Source organism: Mauremys mutica, chromosome 6 (genome assembly GCF_020497125.1).
Source record: "Mauremys mutica isolate MM-2020 ecotype Southern chromosome 6, ASM2049712v1, whole genome shotgun sequence".
Lineage (NCBI taxonomy): Eukaryota > Metazoa > Chordata > Testudines > Geoemydidae > Mauremys > Mauremys mutica.
The window spans coordinates 39,207,098-39,224,876 of record NC_059077.1 but is presented as its reverse complement, the minus strand read 5'-3'; the positions used below and the strand labels follow the sequence as shown (position 1 = coordinate 39,224,876).

At 40.8% G+C, this 17,779-nt stretch overlaps 1 protein-coding gene across 1 annotated transcript in view; it reads left to right on the top strand.

Moving 5' to 3' along the window:
- The window catches only part of ADAMTS6 (ADAM metallopeptidase with thrombospondin type 1 motif 6), a 291,647-nt gene that overhangs the window by 229,431 nt on the left and 44,437 nt on the right, over positions 1 to 17,779 (top strand). The window contains exons 18-19 of the mRNA XM_045022085.1: positions 3,631 to 3,794; positions 5,381 to 5,519. Of these exons, the coding sequence (XP_044878020.1) occupies positions 3,631 to 3,794; positions 5,381 to 5,519 (303 nt within the window). The remainder of the gene's footprint in view (positions 1 to 3,630; positions 3,795 to 5,380; positions 5,520 to 17,779) is intronic.

Sequence of the window (17,779 nt, the reverse complement as noted above, 5' to 3'; positions counted from 1 at the left end):
CATCCCACACCAAAAAGTTGTCTTGCTGGTGAAATAGCATCTGTATCTTATAACTGACATTTCAAGCAGAGAGACAGGGTGGGTGAGGTAATATCTTTTATTGGACCAGCTTCAGTTGCTGAAAGGGACAAGGTTTCAAGCTTCTTCTGCCTGAAGCAGAGCTCTGTGTAAGTTTGAAAGTTTGTCTTTCTCACCAACAGAAGTTGGTCCAATAAAAGATATTACCTCACCTACTTTGTCTCTCTAATATTGTTGGACCAACATGGCTACAACAACACTGCATATTTCAAGCAGAGGAATGAAGGATATAGGATATCCTGTCACAGCCATTTCATATTAAGAACCACATTTTCAAACAGTCAGTTTGTACCTGTAAAATCTGCACTCATGTTACTGCAATTACAATTGAATACAAACCAGGTTCTTGCATCTCTCACTCCAGGCTTGACGGTACATATCAGACAGAAGGGAAACTAGTTTTCTTAGCTACTGCAATTCATTTTGCAAATGCAAAATTGCACAGAACCTTATCCCTTTTGAAAAAAATTGTCTCATATGAAACAATGGAAAAAATCATGTGGAAAAATATTTTTATTTTTATTGACAAATCTGTTTTAAAATCTGTTAGGAGAAAACTTTCTGGTTTTATTTTGTTTAAACAATAAAAAAAATCCATACAAAATAGTTTGCAGAGAGGTTATTTTAGTTCTTTGATGTTTGTGCAGTAGTTTTAAATGTTTTCATGTTTAAATGTCCTGTCTGGCTAATTTAACCTAATTGGCTCTTTTGAAGTTAGAGTGGATAAAAATTAGGATTCCGGAAATTTAGCTTCTGCTGAGGCCAAACTCTGACCCAATATTCTAATACCAAGCTTTAGTCTAATAATTTTTCATACACTTACTCAAAATAGATAACTAGCAAGAAACAGTGCTCCCTTCCTTTAGTATTGTACAACATCCTGGCTTGTTCTGTCCTCTACCTGATGAGTTTGGTGGTAGTTCGGCACAGTTTGGGAATTAATAGAAGTTTGTGAGGAGACTCTGGTCCCTTTCCTGGTGATACACCACCATCTCTTGCTGCTCCTTATCACTCTCTTTTCACATACATGTTTCCCTGGTATCAGTGCCCCATCACATACAGTCAAGAGTAAACTCAGGAACCCTAGAAGAGTGAAAGTTTGAGGACCAAATTCTTCTCTCAGTTACATGTGTAATTTCAATGAAGTCACTAGAATGAGATTTATATTGAGGTATATTAGAACAAAATTTGGCCCTGTGATGGTAACTTGTCTTATTCCTCACTCTGGCAATCTATAAGACAAATCCTAAATTCTCTCCCTATTAAGGTCAATAGATGTTTTGTCTCAATAAGGACTGACTAAGGATCCATGGCTGGCCTTGAATTTTCAGACTGTCATTTTGCCAATATCAACAAACTTTGGTTACAGAAGCAGATATGAATTCCAGAAAATCGAGTAGTCTTCTTTATTACCTTAACCAAAGAGATCATAGAGTCATAGAGTTTAAGGCCAAAAGGAACCACCAGTGTATCATAGGCCACTAACACCACCAAGAACCCACTCACTAAACCCAAAAACCTAAATTAGACTGACGTATTACAGTCTACAGGAGACTAGACTACTATGTGCCCTGGGCAGAGAATAAGAGGGACCAAAATGCATCAGTGCCTGAGGCCCTTGCAATGGCAGGGAAATGATTAAATGAGATATATGCAGAGAATCCTGGCAAGTGACTTGTAGTCACATGCTGCAGAGGAAGATTTAATCTCCAAGGTCACTGCTAACCTGATGTGGGGGAAAATTCCTTCCTTGCCCCACATATAGTAATCAGTTAGATCTTGAGCTTGTGAGCAAGAACAAGCCAGCCAAGTACCTGAGAGAGAGAATGCTTAGTGCCACCTCAGAGCCAATAGTATATATAAAAGAGCATTCAGAGTAAAGTCTGTAAGCTTCCCAAAGTCCATTTCATATTTTAGAAGCCAAAAAAGGAATCTTTTTGATAAAGAAAAAGTCAAATATCTGCCCTTGAATAGAATCTGCAAGACTACTCTTAACAAACTGATAAAGATTATAAAAAAGCTAATAATATTTTATTTGTCCATCAAAATACATTTTTATTTCAAGCTGTGATTGCAGTCTTCTGACATTTCCATAACCTGTTGAATCAGAAATAGATATGCTACCTGAAATGCTGTTTTCATCACGTGCTATGTTCACAATAGAAGCTTAACAAATTATATGGAAAAAGTAATAGCTTACCAGTGTTTGGTTTTCTAAATTTTATAGTTTGATTTAACTATTGGTATTTATTACTAGTTTCTTGTTGATATATATGATTTTCAGTTATTTGATATTCATACAATTATTAAAATGTAAATATTCTGTATAACCGTAATAATGAACTGTGATTGAATTTGTATGTTCGCTTGGAGCAGCATAGCCAACTGACTAGTTCTAGGACTCAATCTGAGAGCTGGTCACACTTTTGTGTTGTGATTTAATATATATTTATCTTCCATGCTACTTGACCTCAGAACAGAATCACTGAGAAATCATCTGGGAAATGTGCAGAGTTTTCTGATTTTGAATATTAGTGTATTTCTGGGTACATGCTTCTAAAGCAGAATACCAAGGGTCAAAGATAAGGAAGTAAGAACTGCTTGGGAACCAGTTTTGAAACACAAACTGCCTCTTCCTTGCTCCTACACACGCCCACTTTTATTGTGCCCACAAGGTTTGCATGTCCCACGCTCCAAAAGATAGGGATACCAAAATTTTGTTCAACTGAAGTGTACATTGCAACTCATACATTTAAGAGGTAAATCTATTTGCATATAATAGAGCAGATTGCAGGTGTCATCAGCTGTAGTACAGAGTGCACAGTCTATTGATACAACAAGTTCTAGCATGCACCACTGTATCTCAATCTGCATGGCCTGTTCTTGCTGATACCTGTAGTCTGCAGATCACACCTGCCTACTGGAGATGATAGCCGAAGTCAGTATTGTAGATCTCCATGGGCCACACTTCGGTCATTCTGCCAAAAGGAAAAGTAGGTTTTAAACTACTTTGAAACCAGTGATATAGAACTAAAGTCAGGGCCGGCTCCAGGCACCAGCATTCCAAGCAGGTACTTGGGGCAGCAATCTGCAAGGGGCGGCAGTCCGTGTGTTTTTGCCCCCAAGCAGCGCACTGAATTGCTGCCGCGGATGGCGCGGGCAGTCCGTGTGCCGTTAGGGTGGCACGCGCATTTCTGTGGCGGCAGCAATTCGGTGGCAGATTCTATGTTCAGCTGTCTGCGGCGGCGGCAAATCAGCAGCAGCTTCTATGTTCAGCTGTCCATGTCAGCGCCGCTTCTGTCTTCCGGCTGAAGACAGAAGCTGCCACTGAATTGCCGCCGCCGCGGAAACGTGCAAGCCGCCATAACGGCACACGAACCTCCCCCGCCGTCCATGGCGGCAATTCGGCGCGCTGCTTGGGGCGATAAAAACAGTAGAGCCAGCCCTGACTAAAGTACACATACTTCTGTCACATTAGTAGTTTCATTTGCAATGGCTTCTCTATTATAAATGCTGCTTCCAATTTTTAGGTGGCTTGTATTTTTTTTTAAGCTTTAAAATCTGAAGAGGACGACTACTATATTAATGGTGCCTGGACTATTGACTGGCCTAGAAAGTTTGACGTCGCTGGGACAGCTTTTCATTACAAGAGGCCAACAGAGGAACCTGAATCTTTGGAAGCTTTAGGCCCTACTTCAGAAAATCTCATAGTCATGGTAATGTTATAATTAATATATTTCTGAACTCAAACATGAGTTTATGTTCCAAGTAAGAGAGGGCAATAAACTGAGTTAAATTGCATGGAAAAGGAGTAGGGTGTGCCTAGTTCTTGCACTTTGAGATTTCCTCCCACTCACCTCTTTGTCTTCCCAAAACCGATGGGATAGCTATGATGATAAAGAAGAGAACTAACAACAAACTGTTGTATTGCCAGAAAATCTACAGAAAATATCAGTGAAAATCCCACACGCCTCAGGCCATAGGAGGGATCCCTCCTAGTTTCATTTGCTTCCTGATCCTCACAGTAATGACAACATAAATTAAAAACTGGATAGATGGTGTGGTCATGCCTACTCGGGTATATAAAATGTAAGGCAAGTTATATGACAATTGCATTGGGCTGTATTGTGATACCCTTATTCACAACAGGTAATACCTTACTCCAGAAGTAGCCCTGTTGATTTCAGTGGGTCTAATTATGGTGTGAGATATCATGGTCTGGCCGATAGTAAATTCCCTGACTGTGGACATACCTGGCCACACTCCCAACAATGTGAAGTCTGTTTTGCCTGTTGTAGCTGTGGAGAGGCTAGAAATGGTTATGTGGAGGGTTATGCATTAACTACTTTTCTCATCAACTTAGCACCAGTGACTTCCCTACTGAAGATTATCCACCATTTTGCTCTCTCACAGAGGGGCGCATATGCCTCAAAGTAATTTATAACTGGAGGCATGAGGGGGTGAGATATATCTCTGAGACTCATCCAGGCTGCTTTTGTTAACATATACTGTAGATGTTAGCAGCAGCAATAAAAAAATGTCAGGGTGAGGATTCAGGGCTTGATTGCTTTGAAGGCACAGCAGTGTATTGAGCAGATGGCATGTGACAGTAGTGTGCTACAGCAGGAACCACAAGGAGAATTACTGATGGTTTCACCTGGCGATCTGTGGTGTTGCACGTGCAGCAGGAGCTGTGCCAGTCTGTAAAAGGGACCAGTGTTCACTCTTCCCATATGCCCAGCCACACCACTGCCTTGTACTGTGGGTGCTGCGGAAATAGCTCCACCCTTGTGTGTCTCTCTGTTGGAAGCTAGTGCCATTACTGATGCCAGATTGGAGTATTATTCGTAATATTGATATTGTGGTAGTATGTAGAAGCCTTAAACAGGTAAGGGTCTTATTAGTTCCCCAGCCATGTTGCGGATAGTCCCAGCAAAACAGCTCAATATGGAGGTTTGAAGATTGTTGCACACCTACACAGGGTCAGCCCAATAAAGTCCCTTAATATTATCTGGCCTTGATACCTCCTTGAAGTAATTTAACTTAATGATGACCAGAATATTAGAATTGTTAATATGTCAGAAACAAATGTTGCTGTTAAGAAAAAAAATTGAAAGAAAAAAACTCAGCTTTTAAAAATTAGTCCAGATTTCTTTTGGGAATAACTACAAGAACTATTGTGGCTTGTTTTATGACATTTTCCCCCTCTACAAGACATAACACATACCTAGATTAAATTTGTTGTAGTTGCTCTCTGCTTGCATATTTTTTTCATGGTATAACCAGTTGTTTTCAACTGCAGATTCTGCTACAGGAACAGAATTTGGGTATAAGGTATAAATTCAATGTTCCCATCTCTCGTACTGGCAGTGGAGACAATGAAGTTGGCTTTGCATGGAATCACCTGCCTTGGTCAGAATGTTCTTCCACTTGTGCTGGAGGTAAGACACATATCAGGCAATCAAGCTGAAGGGTCAGTTGAATTACAAAATATACATTGCCTCATATTTGTTTAGGTAACTAATTGAAAACATTTATTGCAGGTCTGCTTCAAGCCTTAATTTAGTGAAAGAAAGTTTCTTTTGATTATCACATTGTATTTTGTTTATTTTCAACTTCATGTAATTTGTACAGATTTGTTGATTAAATACAGTACTTCTTGGCACAGTGAGTGTCGGTCGGCTGGTGCTTCTCCTGAGACTCTCTTGAAGCTGGCATGCTAGCTTTTCACAGGAGCTTTCTTGATAAAAGACATCTGAAGTTTTAAGTAAGGAAATAAACAAGACTCAGAAGGCAAATATAAGGTATCTGTAACAAAGGGAAGAGGGATGTAGTTCATATGATCTTAGGCAGGCCCTCCTATCCTCCAACCACCAAAGTTAAGGATGCATACTGGCAGCTTTTCAGTAGTAGATATTTCACTACTGGATGATACTTCCCAGCACATAGCAGTATCTGAGATTCATTGGATATTGGCAGTGGTGGGGATTTGTGGGTTGTCCCATGTGAGTTCATCATGGGTGCCTTTTGCCCACAATTTACTGTATTCCTAATCCTCCTCCCTCTAGTGGCCACCAATGCAATTCTTAACCTCTGGCTGGGAAAGCAGGACAGTTGGCTTCCTTCAAAGCCAACACCATTGCTGCTGCATGGACTGGTGAGTAGAAGTGCTGTGTGAGCAGCATCTTTCTTCTCTCTGGAGACTAAATTCATCGCCTCCACCACACACATCAATTTCAGAAGACAAGAGAATGAGAGTTTTAAATCCATCCCTGGACCTTGGTAGTGCATGTCCCCATATCAAGGGAAATGCTTCATTTTAATTTAAGGGTGACTAATACTGGGAGGAGGGGGGGATTTTTTTTTAAAATTAAACTCAAAGTACTTAAGTTCCTTTTCTTGCTAATCAAGGTTTTTATATTTAGAGCTTTCTCCCTCACAGTATCATTCTGCTAGATCCTGAGGTAGTTATTATTACTTGTTTATTGTTTACATTCCAGCAGTATGCTCAGCATTGCACAGGACACACAGAAAGTTACAGATCCTCTCCTGTGGCGCTAACTAGAAAAATATTTGAGATAAAAATACATTGGGAGATCTAGAGGACGGTGCTAACATAGTGTCTTTTTTGTTGTTTCTTTGTCATAGGGTTTTTTGTTGCATAATAGGTGAGTGATCGAGTTTTTAGTGATCTGCATTAGCATTTATGAGCCTTGTAGAAGATTGAGTTTTAAGGAGGAAGTTCAAAGAAAGAGGTAGAATGCCTATCTCATTAGGATAGAAAGGCAGTTCCAAGCATTAGGCAAGTGATGGCAAATCCCATCTTTGACATAGTGAGTGAAATCCTGGCCCTACTGAAGTCATTGGCAAAACTCCCATTGACTTCAGTAGGGCCAAGATTTCACTACAGAGTCTTTTGTCATGGAAGTGATTGTAATGTCACAAAATCATTTACTATATGGGAGCAAGAGATTGTCTGTGAAGGAGCAAATCTTTGTTTAATTAATGATGCTAAAATATTAGTATTTAATCTGTAAACAATGTATGAAAAATTGAAAAGTAAATGAATTTACTATGAATTTAAAAGTTTACCTTTACACAAAAGTCCCTTTTAAAGTAGTTAATGGTGGCTAAAACCAGATTCTTCTCTCTCTCTTCTTTCTTTCAGTTTAATGTGAGAAAGTGCTGTAGTGACTGATTTTCTTTAAGGAAATGAGGGCTCTGTTCAGGGAATAATTGTTTCACTGTAGCTATAATTCATATAGAAACTATCTGCTTTTCCCATGTGAATTGTTTTTTATTGCAGTTTATGAAACACCTTTTGCTATACACCAACAGAAGACAGGGATACTCAATTCAAAAAAGTGGCTGAGTCAGGGAAAAAGAGAAGTGAGGGAGATATTGTAACTGGAAAAAATAGACACAAAAAAAAGTATGGAAAAATCCTACAAAAACTATGTGGCTTTGTTTATTTTATAGAATTCATTGTCTTGTGCAACCTTAATTTGGTCTTGTTCTGTGTATTTGTTATAATATAGTCTTCAATTAACATGATCTTGTGCTATTTTTTCCACAGTATTTTTGCCTCATTCAATGTATAGGATGGATAGTGCTCAATTAGCAATCAGCTATTCAATATTTTGTTTTATCCTCATTGTTCAGTGTGTAGCCCTAGGTCTTATTTAGTGCACACTATTCAAACCCTTTTATGATGACCAAATTATAAATTTCCTCATAGGCTTTTCTATGGCACTCATCATTATGGTATATGAGTGCTTAAAAAACATGAATTAATATTCACAAAAACCCCATGAGGAAAGGAGGAGGTATTATATCAATTTTAAAGCTGGGGAGCTGAGGCACAGAGAGATTAAGGTCAAAAGTATCCTCTATTTTTGGGTGCCCAATTTGAGATGCCTAGGACCTGATTTTTCAGAGTACTTAGCATTATATAACACTTTATATACTGAAGCACATGAATTTCAGTTGCAGTTGTTTGCACTCAGAACTTCTGCAGTTCGGGCCCCAGGGTCTCATGTTGGGCACCCAGAAAATGAGGGACACATAATTGGTGACCACCTTTGACTTGCCCAGCATCACATAGCAACTCTGTGGCAGAGGCAGGGATGGAATCCAATTCTCCAAGCCCGCATTTAACTGTCTTAATCACAAGACCCTTCTTTCTGTTCCAGAAATGAACCCTCTACCGAATTTACTCACACCTTCCAATCGCTGAGGAGGCAGGGGTCTTACAGACAACAGCCTGCTTTACAACACCACCCCAATTCATCCCCAGAGCAGATCCATCCTGTGTGCTGAATGAGGCAGGGGTCCTGTGGAAAAAATGGCATGTGATGCTATAATTAAAGACAGTATCATAATGGATACATACAAGGGGGCTTAGTTATGGTTACACAAGCTTTTATTCCCTCCACATTTGAATCAGACAGCTTCCTCCATTACGTGGGTGCCAGCAGGGGTTATCATTGACAGGACAAGAGAGACAAGCTCCCTGGTCTCAGTTTCATTGCCTGGCCCTACCTTGGCCCAGAGCAGCAGTGGGAGGGAGTAGAGAGGAGTGAATGGCAGGCTGGGGGGCCTCAGGGGAAGGGAGGAGTGAGTGGCAGGCAGGGGGGCATCAGGGGAGGGGGTGGACAGGCATGAGGGTGGGGGAGATTCGGGGGAGTGAGCAAAGGTGGCAAAAGCTTAAAGCCATCTTTACACTTCTTCAACTCTGGGAGTATACATTAGAGCAGGGTGCTTTAATTTGCACAAGCTGGTAGCAGTCCCCTGTGGGCCATTACGTAGCCAAGGATTGCTGGAGCACAAGGCGCTCCTGCCACACCTTCAGTATGCCCTATATGCTAAAGCAGTGGTTTTCAACCTCTGGTCCATGGACCCCTGGGGGTCCACAGACTATGTCTAAGATTTCCAAAGGAGTCCACACCTCCATTTGAAATTTTTTAGGAGTCCACAAATAAAAATAGATTGAAAACCACTGTGCTAAAGGGGCTGGTATAGAGCCGACTGTATGCCAGCCAGGAATTATCCCATGCCAAGGGAATCTCCAGATGCCTTATTAGGGTGGTTTTCCAGAATGGTACAAAGGACCCAGAGTGGGTCCTGAGGCTATGGCCTATGAAATGTGTATGCTTAACACCTATCATGCATAAATACTCCTAGGCGAAGGTTGCATGAATCATTTAAAGTTAAACTGGATAAAACACTGAATGATATACTGTAGGAAACAATCTTGGAATACCTCTTACAACTTTTTTATCTCTAATTTTCTGATTTTGCAAGATGAGAAAAAGCTAGCCAGGCTTAATACATTTCTTGCATTGCTTTTTGGTGGAAGATAGTTCTTATGAGGTAATGTATTTTGTTTGAAATAAGGCTGTTAAATGAAAAGTGTTAGAGGATATGATATTAAAAAATACCTGTGTCCTCTGTCCTTTTTAAACAGAGATCCAGACTGTATACAGAGATCCAAACTGGCCTTTTTGTCATTTATCTAAAAGTTGTTCCTCTTTGAATTGCTGCTGTGGTCCAAAACACTTGTTTGCTTGGTGACATAGTTCTACAGCGGTGCGGCACCACTGCAGTGCTGTATATGTAGACAAGCCCTTACATTCTGGTTTTTCCATAAAGAAACATCTGTTACAATTTTAAATACTCACACTCCATTTATGTAGCCCTTGGCTGCAACTGCATTAACAATTCACTTATGCCTCCCACATATCTTCCCCCCCTGGACTGTGTTCCCTACCTTTTCCTCACCCAGAGAGAGTCAAAATGTTATGTTGTGCAAAGGAACTGACATTGGCTAGTCAGCAACTTCTCTGTCAGCACTACACCTGCCAGGACACCTCTCAGCCATGCAGATTTTAACCCTGGGAAACAAGAGAAACTCAAACTGTTCTTGGAATAAGGAGAGACAACATTTATCCTTGTCCCTTTTGATTTTTTTAGGGCTGAAGGCTACAGCATTCCATAGTTTTCCTGAAAATCGCTATTCACCAAGTCAATTGTTTTTAAATGTGCCCTTGTTTTAAGAGTAGAAACATATAATATGTATTATCTGGAAAGATTCTCTCTTCTTTCCTAAAGAAACATGTAAAGCATCTTTCTAATTTTTAACTTTTCTTCTATTGTTTTTGCAAATCAGCAACAATCCCAATATGTATATAGGGTTAGATATGAATAAAATGATAAATAATTACACAACCATTATGAACTTCTCATATTATATCTGCAAATATTTGAAACCCATTAAAGAGATGAGATACAGTTAAATAGTTTATAGAGCAGTGGAATGAAAATCCCAGATTATCTCAATACAATGCAATATGCAAATTGCAAGTCTACTTATAATGAAACTCATCATATAGGTCCCAACTGATGAAAGTATCACAAGTCATGAGAGAACTTAAGCACATACTTAACATTGATCATGTACTTAAGTCCCATTAAAGTCAGTGTTTCACTGTATCTGAGTCACTGAGATTTAACCACATGATTAGAGTTAAGCACATGCTTAATGAGGCTAATGAAGAGTTTAGGGGTAGTGACAGGGTGGCTAAAGGAAACGAGGACAAACAGCTTAATAGGACTAAATCAGGAGACCTGGATAATCTCCATCCAAGAATATTAAAGGAACTGGCACATGAAATTGCAAGTCCAATAGCAAGGATTTTTAATGAATCTGTAAATTCAGTAGTCATACCGTATGACTGGAGAATTGCTAATATAGTTCCTATTTTTAAGAAAGGGAAAAAAGAGATCCAGGAAGCTACAGGCTTGTTACTTCGACATTAATTGTATGCAAGGTCTTGGAACAAATTTTGAAAGAGGAAGTAGTTAAGGACATAGAGGTTAACAGTAATTGGAATAAAATACAACATGATTTTACAAAAGATAGATTGCGCCAGACAAACCAGATCTCTTTCTTTGAGAAGATAACTGATTTTTTTAAACAAAGCAAATGCAGGAGATCTAATTTACCTGGATTTCAGCAAGGCATTTGATACAGAACCACGTGGGAAATTTTTAAATTGGAGAAGATGGGGATTAATATAAGAATTGCAAGGTGGATAAGGAATTGGTTAAAGGGGAGACAACAACAGGTCATACTGAAAGGTGAACTGTCAGACTGGAGTGAGATTACTAGTGGAGTTCCTCAGGGATCAGTCTTAGGACCAGTCTTAACATTTTTATTACTGACCTTGGCACAAAAAGTGCAAGTGTGGTCATAAAATTTGCGGATGACACAAAGTTGGGAGGAGGACGGTAATATCATACAAGAAGATCTGGACGACCTTGTAAACTGGAGTAATAGAAATGGGATGAAATTTAACAGTGTAAAGTGCAAGGTCATGCATATAGGGACTAACAAGAATTTTTGCTATAATCTGGGGACATATCAGTTGGAAGTGGCAGAGGAGGAGAAAGAACTGTGTATATTGGGTGATCATAGGATGACTATGAAAAAGGCGAATGCAGTCCTAGGATGCATCAGGTGAGGTATTTCCAGTAAAGACAGGGAAGAGTTAGTACCATTATACAAGGCTCTGGTGAGACCTCATCTGGAATATTGTGTGCAGTTCTGGTCTCCCATGTTTAAGAAAGATGAATTCAAACTGGAAGAGGTGGAGAGAAGGGCTACTACGATGATCCAAGGAATGGAAAACCTATCTTATGAGAGGAGACTCAAAGAGCTTGGCTTGTTTAGCCTAACCAAAAGAAGGCTGAGGGGATTGCTGTCTATATATATACACATCAGAGGGATAAATACCAAGGAGGGAGAGGAGTTATTTAAGTTAAGCATCAATATGGAGACAAGAACAAATGCATATAAACTGGCCATCAACAAGTTAAGGTTTGAAATTAGGCAAAGGTTGATAACCATCAGAGGACCGGAGATGCGACACTTCCCTGCACCTCTCCCTCCCTCCCAACAATTCACACTTAGGACTTTCTGGGAGGGAGGGGTAGGAGCGGAGACATGCCGCTTCCCTGCTCCTCTCCCTCCCAGTGCTTCATGCTTAGGACTTTCTGGGAGGGAGCGGGAGGAGTAGAGACACGGCGGTTCCCTGCTCATCCCCCTCCCTCCCAGCGCTTCCCCCACCATCAAACAGCTGCGTCTCCACTCCTCCCCTCCCTCCCAGAAAGTCCTAAGTGCTGCCAAACAGCTGTTTGGTGGCAGGGAAGCACTGGGAGGGAGGGGGATGAGTGGGGAAGCGCCGTGTGTCCGCTCCTACCCCTCCCTCCCAGAAAGTCCTAAGCATGAAGTGCTGGGAGGGAGGGGGAGGAGCGGGGAAGTGCCACATCTCCGCTCCTCCCCCTCCCTCCCAGAAAATCCTAAGCACGGACAAACAGCTGTTTGGCGGTGCTTAGGACTTTTGGGGCAGGAGAAGTAGTGGGGATGTGGCATGCTCCGGAGAGGAGGTGGAGTGGGGGTGGGAAGAGGTGGGCCTGGAGCGGAGCGGGGACAGGAAGAGGTGGGCCTGGAGCATTCCTGGCAAAGTCGACGCCTGTTCTTCTCCAGGGAAGCTGCCGCTGCTGCTGCAAAGGTGCTTCCTAGAGTCCTTGTCTGCAGTGGTCTGTGCCTGTGTGGGGTAAGCCAGGGGCACTTCCCAACCACAGTACAGTACATATAGTGCCGTTTGTCTGCCCCCCAAAATTTCCTTGGAACCTAACTCCCCGCATTTACATTAAATCTTATGGGAAAATTGGATTCGTTTAACATCGTTTCACTTAAAGTTGAATTTTTCAGGAACATAACTACAACATTAAGTGAGGAGTTACTGTATAAATTCCTGAGGAGTTCTTTATTTTTCTTCCTGGAAATTATTAACAGACACTGTATCAAAACTGAGATTTATTTTGCTATCCTCCTGAATTTAGCCAGAGACAGGGTTAGATGTACTTGCAAATATTTCCATTTGTGGTTGTGCACCCAGCACAATGAGGCCCTGTAAACTTGTAGGCAGATTTTACCCCCTGGGGAAGTCCAAATAACATACAAACATATTAGGGAGGCACTCAGATACTATGGTAATGGGAGCCAGTTAAATATTTGAATTGATAGAGACAAAAATACAGGAGAACACTGGAGAACTGAACCACAGAATGTGGGGTACACAACTAGACAGTTCAAGTTTATATTTAGAGAGAGGAATAGAAGAGGATAGAACAGAAGGAACTGAGAATATTCATCATCCAGAATTTGCTACGTGCGCTGAGCATTGGATTTTATTTCAAGCATTTCTTTATAGCTCACCACAAGCTCTTTTTTCATATGGCATATGAAATTTTTAGTCAACATACTGTGATAAATAAATTGATTGTTGGCTGCTTTCCTTTGCTGAATGACTGGTGCCCACTATGTTTTTATTCCATGCCCTCAGAAGAATTGTAAAATTGTCTCTGAACAAATAAAACATGCATTTTTCTTGCTGAGGGCAAGGATGTTTGGCTCTGTGATGAATATCTTGTAATCTGATGAGAGAGCTCAAAAAGTACCTCTCGGTTAACCAGCATGCAATAGTTTTAGTGATGCAAAATTCACCATGTAATGGTATTGGCATCTTTATAATTAACCATTGCAATTGCAAACCACAATTTTTGGGGGTTGCTCTTAAAATAGATATAGCATCTACATTCCTGCAATTTTAATTTAAGAATAAAATGTGCCCTGTGTAATTTAAAATTTGGCCACTGAAAGTCATGCAGACTATTTGGAATTGAAATCCGCAAAACGTCTGCAAATCTCCAGGGAATATGGTCATTAAACTACTACAGTTTTGTTTTCTATTAGACTTGTACTGACCAGTTCTGAGGACATTTTATGTCTTTTGTTATAAACTATAAATCTGTATATTTGAAAGCACAGTGTTTTTGTCTAACTGGTTGTAATTATTCCCCTAAGGGTTTAAATGAACTTGTTTAGCAATGTTTTTCAGATTATTTTATGAGAAGTCATATACTCAGGGAAGAGTTGATAATTTAAAGAGATTCCTCAGGGCCCACAGAGCTAAACTAGACTTGTCTGTTGCTTAAGTTTACAATATTTCTAGCTTCCTTCCATTGTTTTTGTAGTTTAAAGTTAAAAGCTGAATTTTGTTTAACAGAGATTAAATTTTAAATAGTACGGTAGTTAGGTGGCAATGCTTAATAAATGTCCCTAAGCCAGACCTTTATTCTTCATTCATAAAGTAAATTCTGTAGTGCAAGGTGTTACAGAATAGCATATTTCAAACTGGATCAGCTTATGTTTTCACTAGCAAGTCTTCATCTGGGTCATCTGCTTGGAATGGATTAAAGAGTCTCCATTATGTGGACAGTGATGAGTGATGTCTTGTTTGGTTTATGAAACATTACCTATATAGGACTAAAGAACACTGATGGTATAAAAGTGAATTGAAAGCTGAGCACAGTAAGGGTTTGTGTTTATAGTGTTTTAAAGTGCTTTTCTACTAAACAGTTCTTCAGAAATGAATTTCACATAGTTGCCAAGTTTTGGCTATACAGAGATGTATGTGATGCAGGACACACACAGCACACACACAGGTAGAAACACACCCAGCTGCAGCTGTATTCACACAGATGATGAGATCAGCTCTATATGGGAGAGCTCAGCTAAGGAATTTCCCAGCACTCAAGTGCATACCCCCTCTGGAGTGTAAACCCAAAACTGTATTGTCTTGCGCTGCACACAGAACTATATAGTGTAAGCTCATAAAATTTGCCCTCTCCCTCAATATGGTGAGAGATATACACAACAGCTTTCTGCCCCAAGTATGAGTTTTACACTGGTTTTACAGACAAAACAAAACAAGTTTATTAACTATAAAATATAGATTTTAAGTGATTATAAGTGATAGCAAAGAGATCAAAGCATATTACCGTAGTAAATAATCAAAAACCACAAACTGAGCTTAACACACTAGAATATAAATTAGCAAATTCTCACCCTGAATGATAAATAGGCTGGCAGATTCTTAAGGCACAAGTTGCCTTGGCTTTCCCAGGTTTTCATACACAGGCTAAAAATCCTTCTAGCCTGGGACTATCACTTCCCACAGTTCAGTCTTTGTTCCTCAGGTGTTTCCAGGTATGTTGTTGTAGGCAGAGTGAGGGCCCCCAAGATTTCATTTTTCCCCATTTATATCTTCTCCCCACTTGCTGGAAAGCTCTTTTGCTGTGACCTGGGTCAAACAGTCCCCATTGTGTAGTGCTATCTCTGAGATGTTTCTATTGTACACAGTTCCTGGGTTAATCCTTGTGCTTGTGTGCATTTCCTCAATAAGCCATTAACATTGTTTGGCCCTTTTACTGTTGTACCTGAAAGGCTGCTTGTGGGTATTTTCAACCTCATGTTTCAGTAACACATACATAACCAAACTTCATAACTTCACATACAATGATAGCACATACAATCCAATGAGATATTACAATCTAGTAGATCAAGACTTTTAGAATGACACCTCACAAGGCATACTTTGTGTAAAACATAGCCTAATTACATGACAGTGGTGAATATTGGATGTCATCTCTTTACTGTTTGTTGTTATTAAATGAAGCAAAAGACCTCATAAAATCAATAAAATAAAATATATCTTATGAGTTTAAGGAATCAAGTTCTGGGAGGTTTAGTGAGATTCAGTGGATTTGGGGGTCTCTTTGGGAGTTTGGGGCTGGGGTGCAGTGAGATTCAATGGGATGGGGGGTCTCTCTGGGATTTAGGGGAGCAGTGACATTTGGTGGGGTTTAGGGTCCCCAAGATTTAAGATGTCTGGGATTTGAGTAGATATCTCTAGGATCTGGGGTCTCTCTGGTTCTAGGGGGCAGAGAATGCAATGACATTCAGTGGAGTTGGGGGTTTCTCTGGGACCTGGGGGTACAGTGACTGAGTGGGGTTTGGGGTCTGTCTGGGAGGCACAGTGAGACCTTGGGGCTGGAGCCAGGGGTAATCCCATCCCTCCATCTCTCCACCTCAGTCCACCCTGGATGGCCCAACCCAGGATCCTGTCCCTAAAAGGTGCTCTGAAGCCAGCAGGGAAGAGTTATTGCCTCCTGTGGCGCATCATGTACTTTCCACAGCCTTTACGCAGTGGGACCAGTATTGGAGGTCTCTCTAGGGATAGAGGTTGGAGGGTGCAGTGTGATTCAGTGGTGCTAGAGGTCTCTCGGGGATCACCCAGCTCTGTTTACTGCCTTGCTAGTGGTGGAGATGCACCCTCACCCTGCACTCTGTTAGAGGGTGGGAGGATGCTGCTGAGCCTGACTGGCTGTCTGTTTGTGAGCTGGGAGTAAAGAAGTAAACAGAGCCAGGTGGGGTGGTGGCAGAGTCCTTCCCCTGCAAGTATGATAGACAGGCAGATGGGCCAATGATTGGATGGTGCCTGTGTCCATGGAGGAGCAAAGTCCTGAACTAAGAGAAGCAGAAGTCCAAGGAGTTGTAGATGCAGCAGCTTTGGTAAAAGATCTTCACCCCTCAACCTGTCTCATTCCTCAAAAAAATTTTCCTGAGTCTCTGACTTCTTGTGCCTCCCCCATGAAACTTTAATCACTGATTGGGTGTCATCCACAGCTAGTGAACACCATGGTGCACAAATTCTGTGTTAACAAATAACTCAGCAAGAAAGAGGACTATTAGCATTAGTGTTTGGGTTGGTTTTATGAAACATGAGGCTCCCTATGGAGGGAGTTAAGTGGAGGAGTGCAGGAGAAGTGCTCCTTCTGCACAGGTGAGAGTCTTGGGAGATTTGATTTCAATTGTGCATCTCTGTTGTTCGTATGTTGTATTTTAATGATTTAATATTTTAGTTAGAAAATACTGAGATTTCAAGTGAATTGCTTTGCTTGCAGCTGAGCCCTTCAAACCTCAAGACCTTTTACTTAACTGTCAGGAATTGAGAGAGTGAGAGACGAGTTGAGGAGATTAAACTAATAATCATTTTCTTCCATCTCTCTTATGATAGTTGAGATTTCTTGAGCCCTATAAAATAGTAAGAGTCATATATCTGGACGTGAAAAAGGCTAACACAATCCTGGGATTATTATCATTATACAAGGACTGGTTAGATCTCATCTGGAATACTGTTGCAGTTCTGTGTTTAAGAAAGATGAATTCAAAGTGGAAGTAGGGCAGAGAAGGGGATCAGAGGAATGGAGAATCTACTTTACGAGAGGAGACTTTAGGAGCTTGGCTTGTTTAGCCTAACCAAATGAAGGCTGAGGGGAGATATGATGCTCTCTATAAATACATCAAAGGGATAAACACCAGGGAGGGAGAGGAGTTTTTTAAGCAAAGAGCCAGTGTTGGCACAAGAACAAATGGATATAAACTGGCTATCAAGAAGTTTAGGCTTGAAATTAGACAAAGATTTCTAACCGTCGGGGGAATGAAGATCTGGAATAGCCTTACAAGGAGAATATTGGGGACAAAAAACCTAATTTGTTTTAAGACTGAGCTTGATAAGTTTATGAAGGGGATGAGATTGCCTGCAAGGGAATGTGGCCCATCCTCATCTGCTACAAGCAAATATCTCCCAGACCGGAGATGGGACACTAGATGGGCAGGGCGCTGAGTTACTACAGAGAATTCTTTCCCAGGTGTCTGACTCTAGGTTTCACTCAGTGCTCAGGGTCTAATTGATTGCCATATTTGAGGTTGGGAAGGAATTTTCTGCCAGGT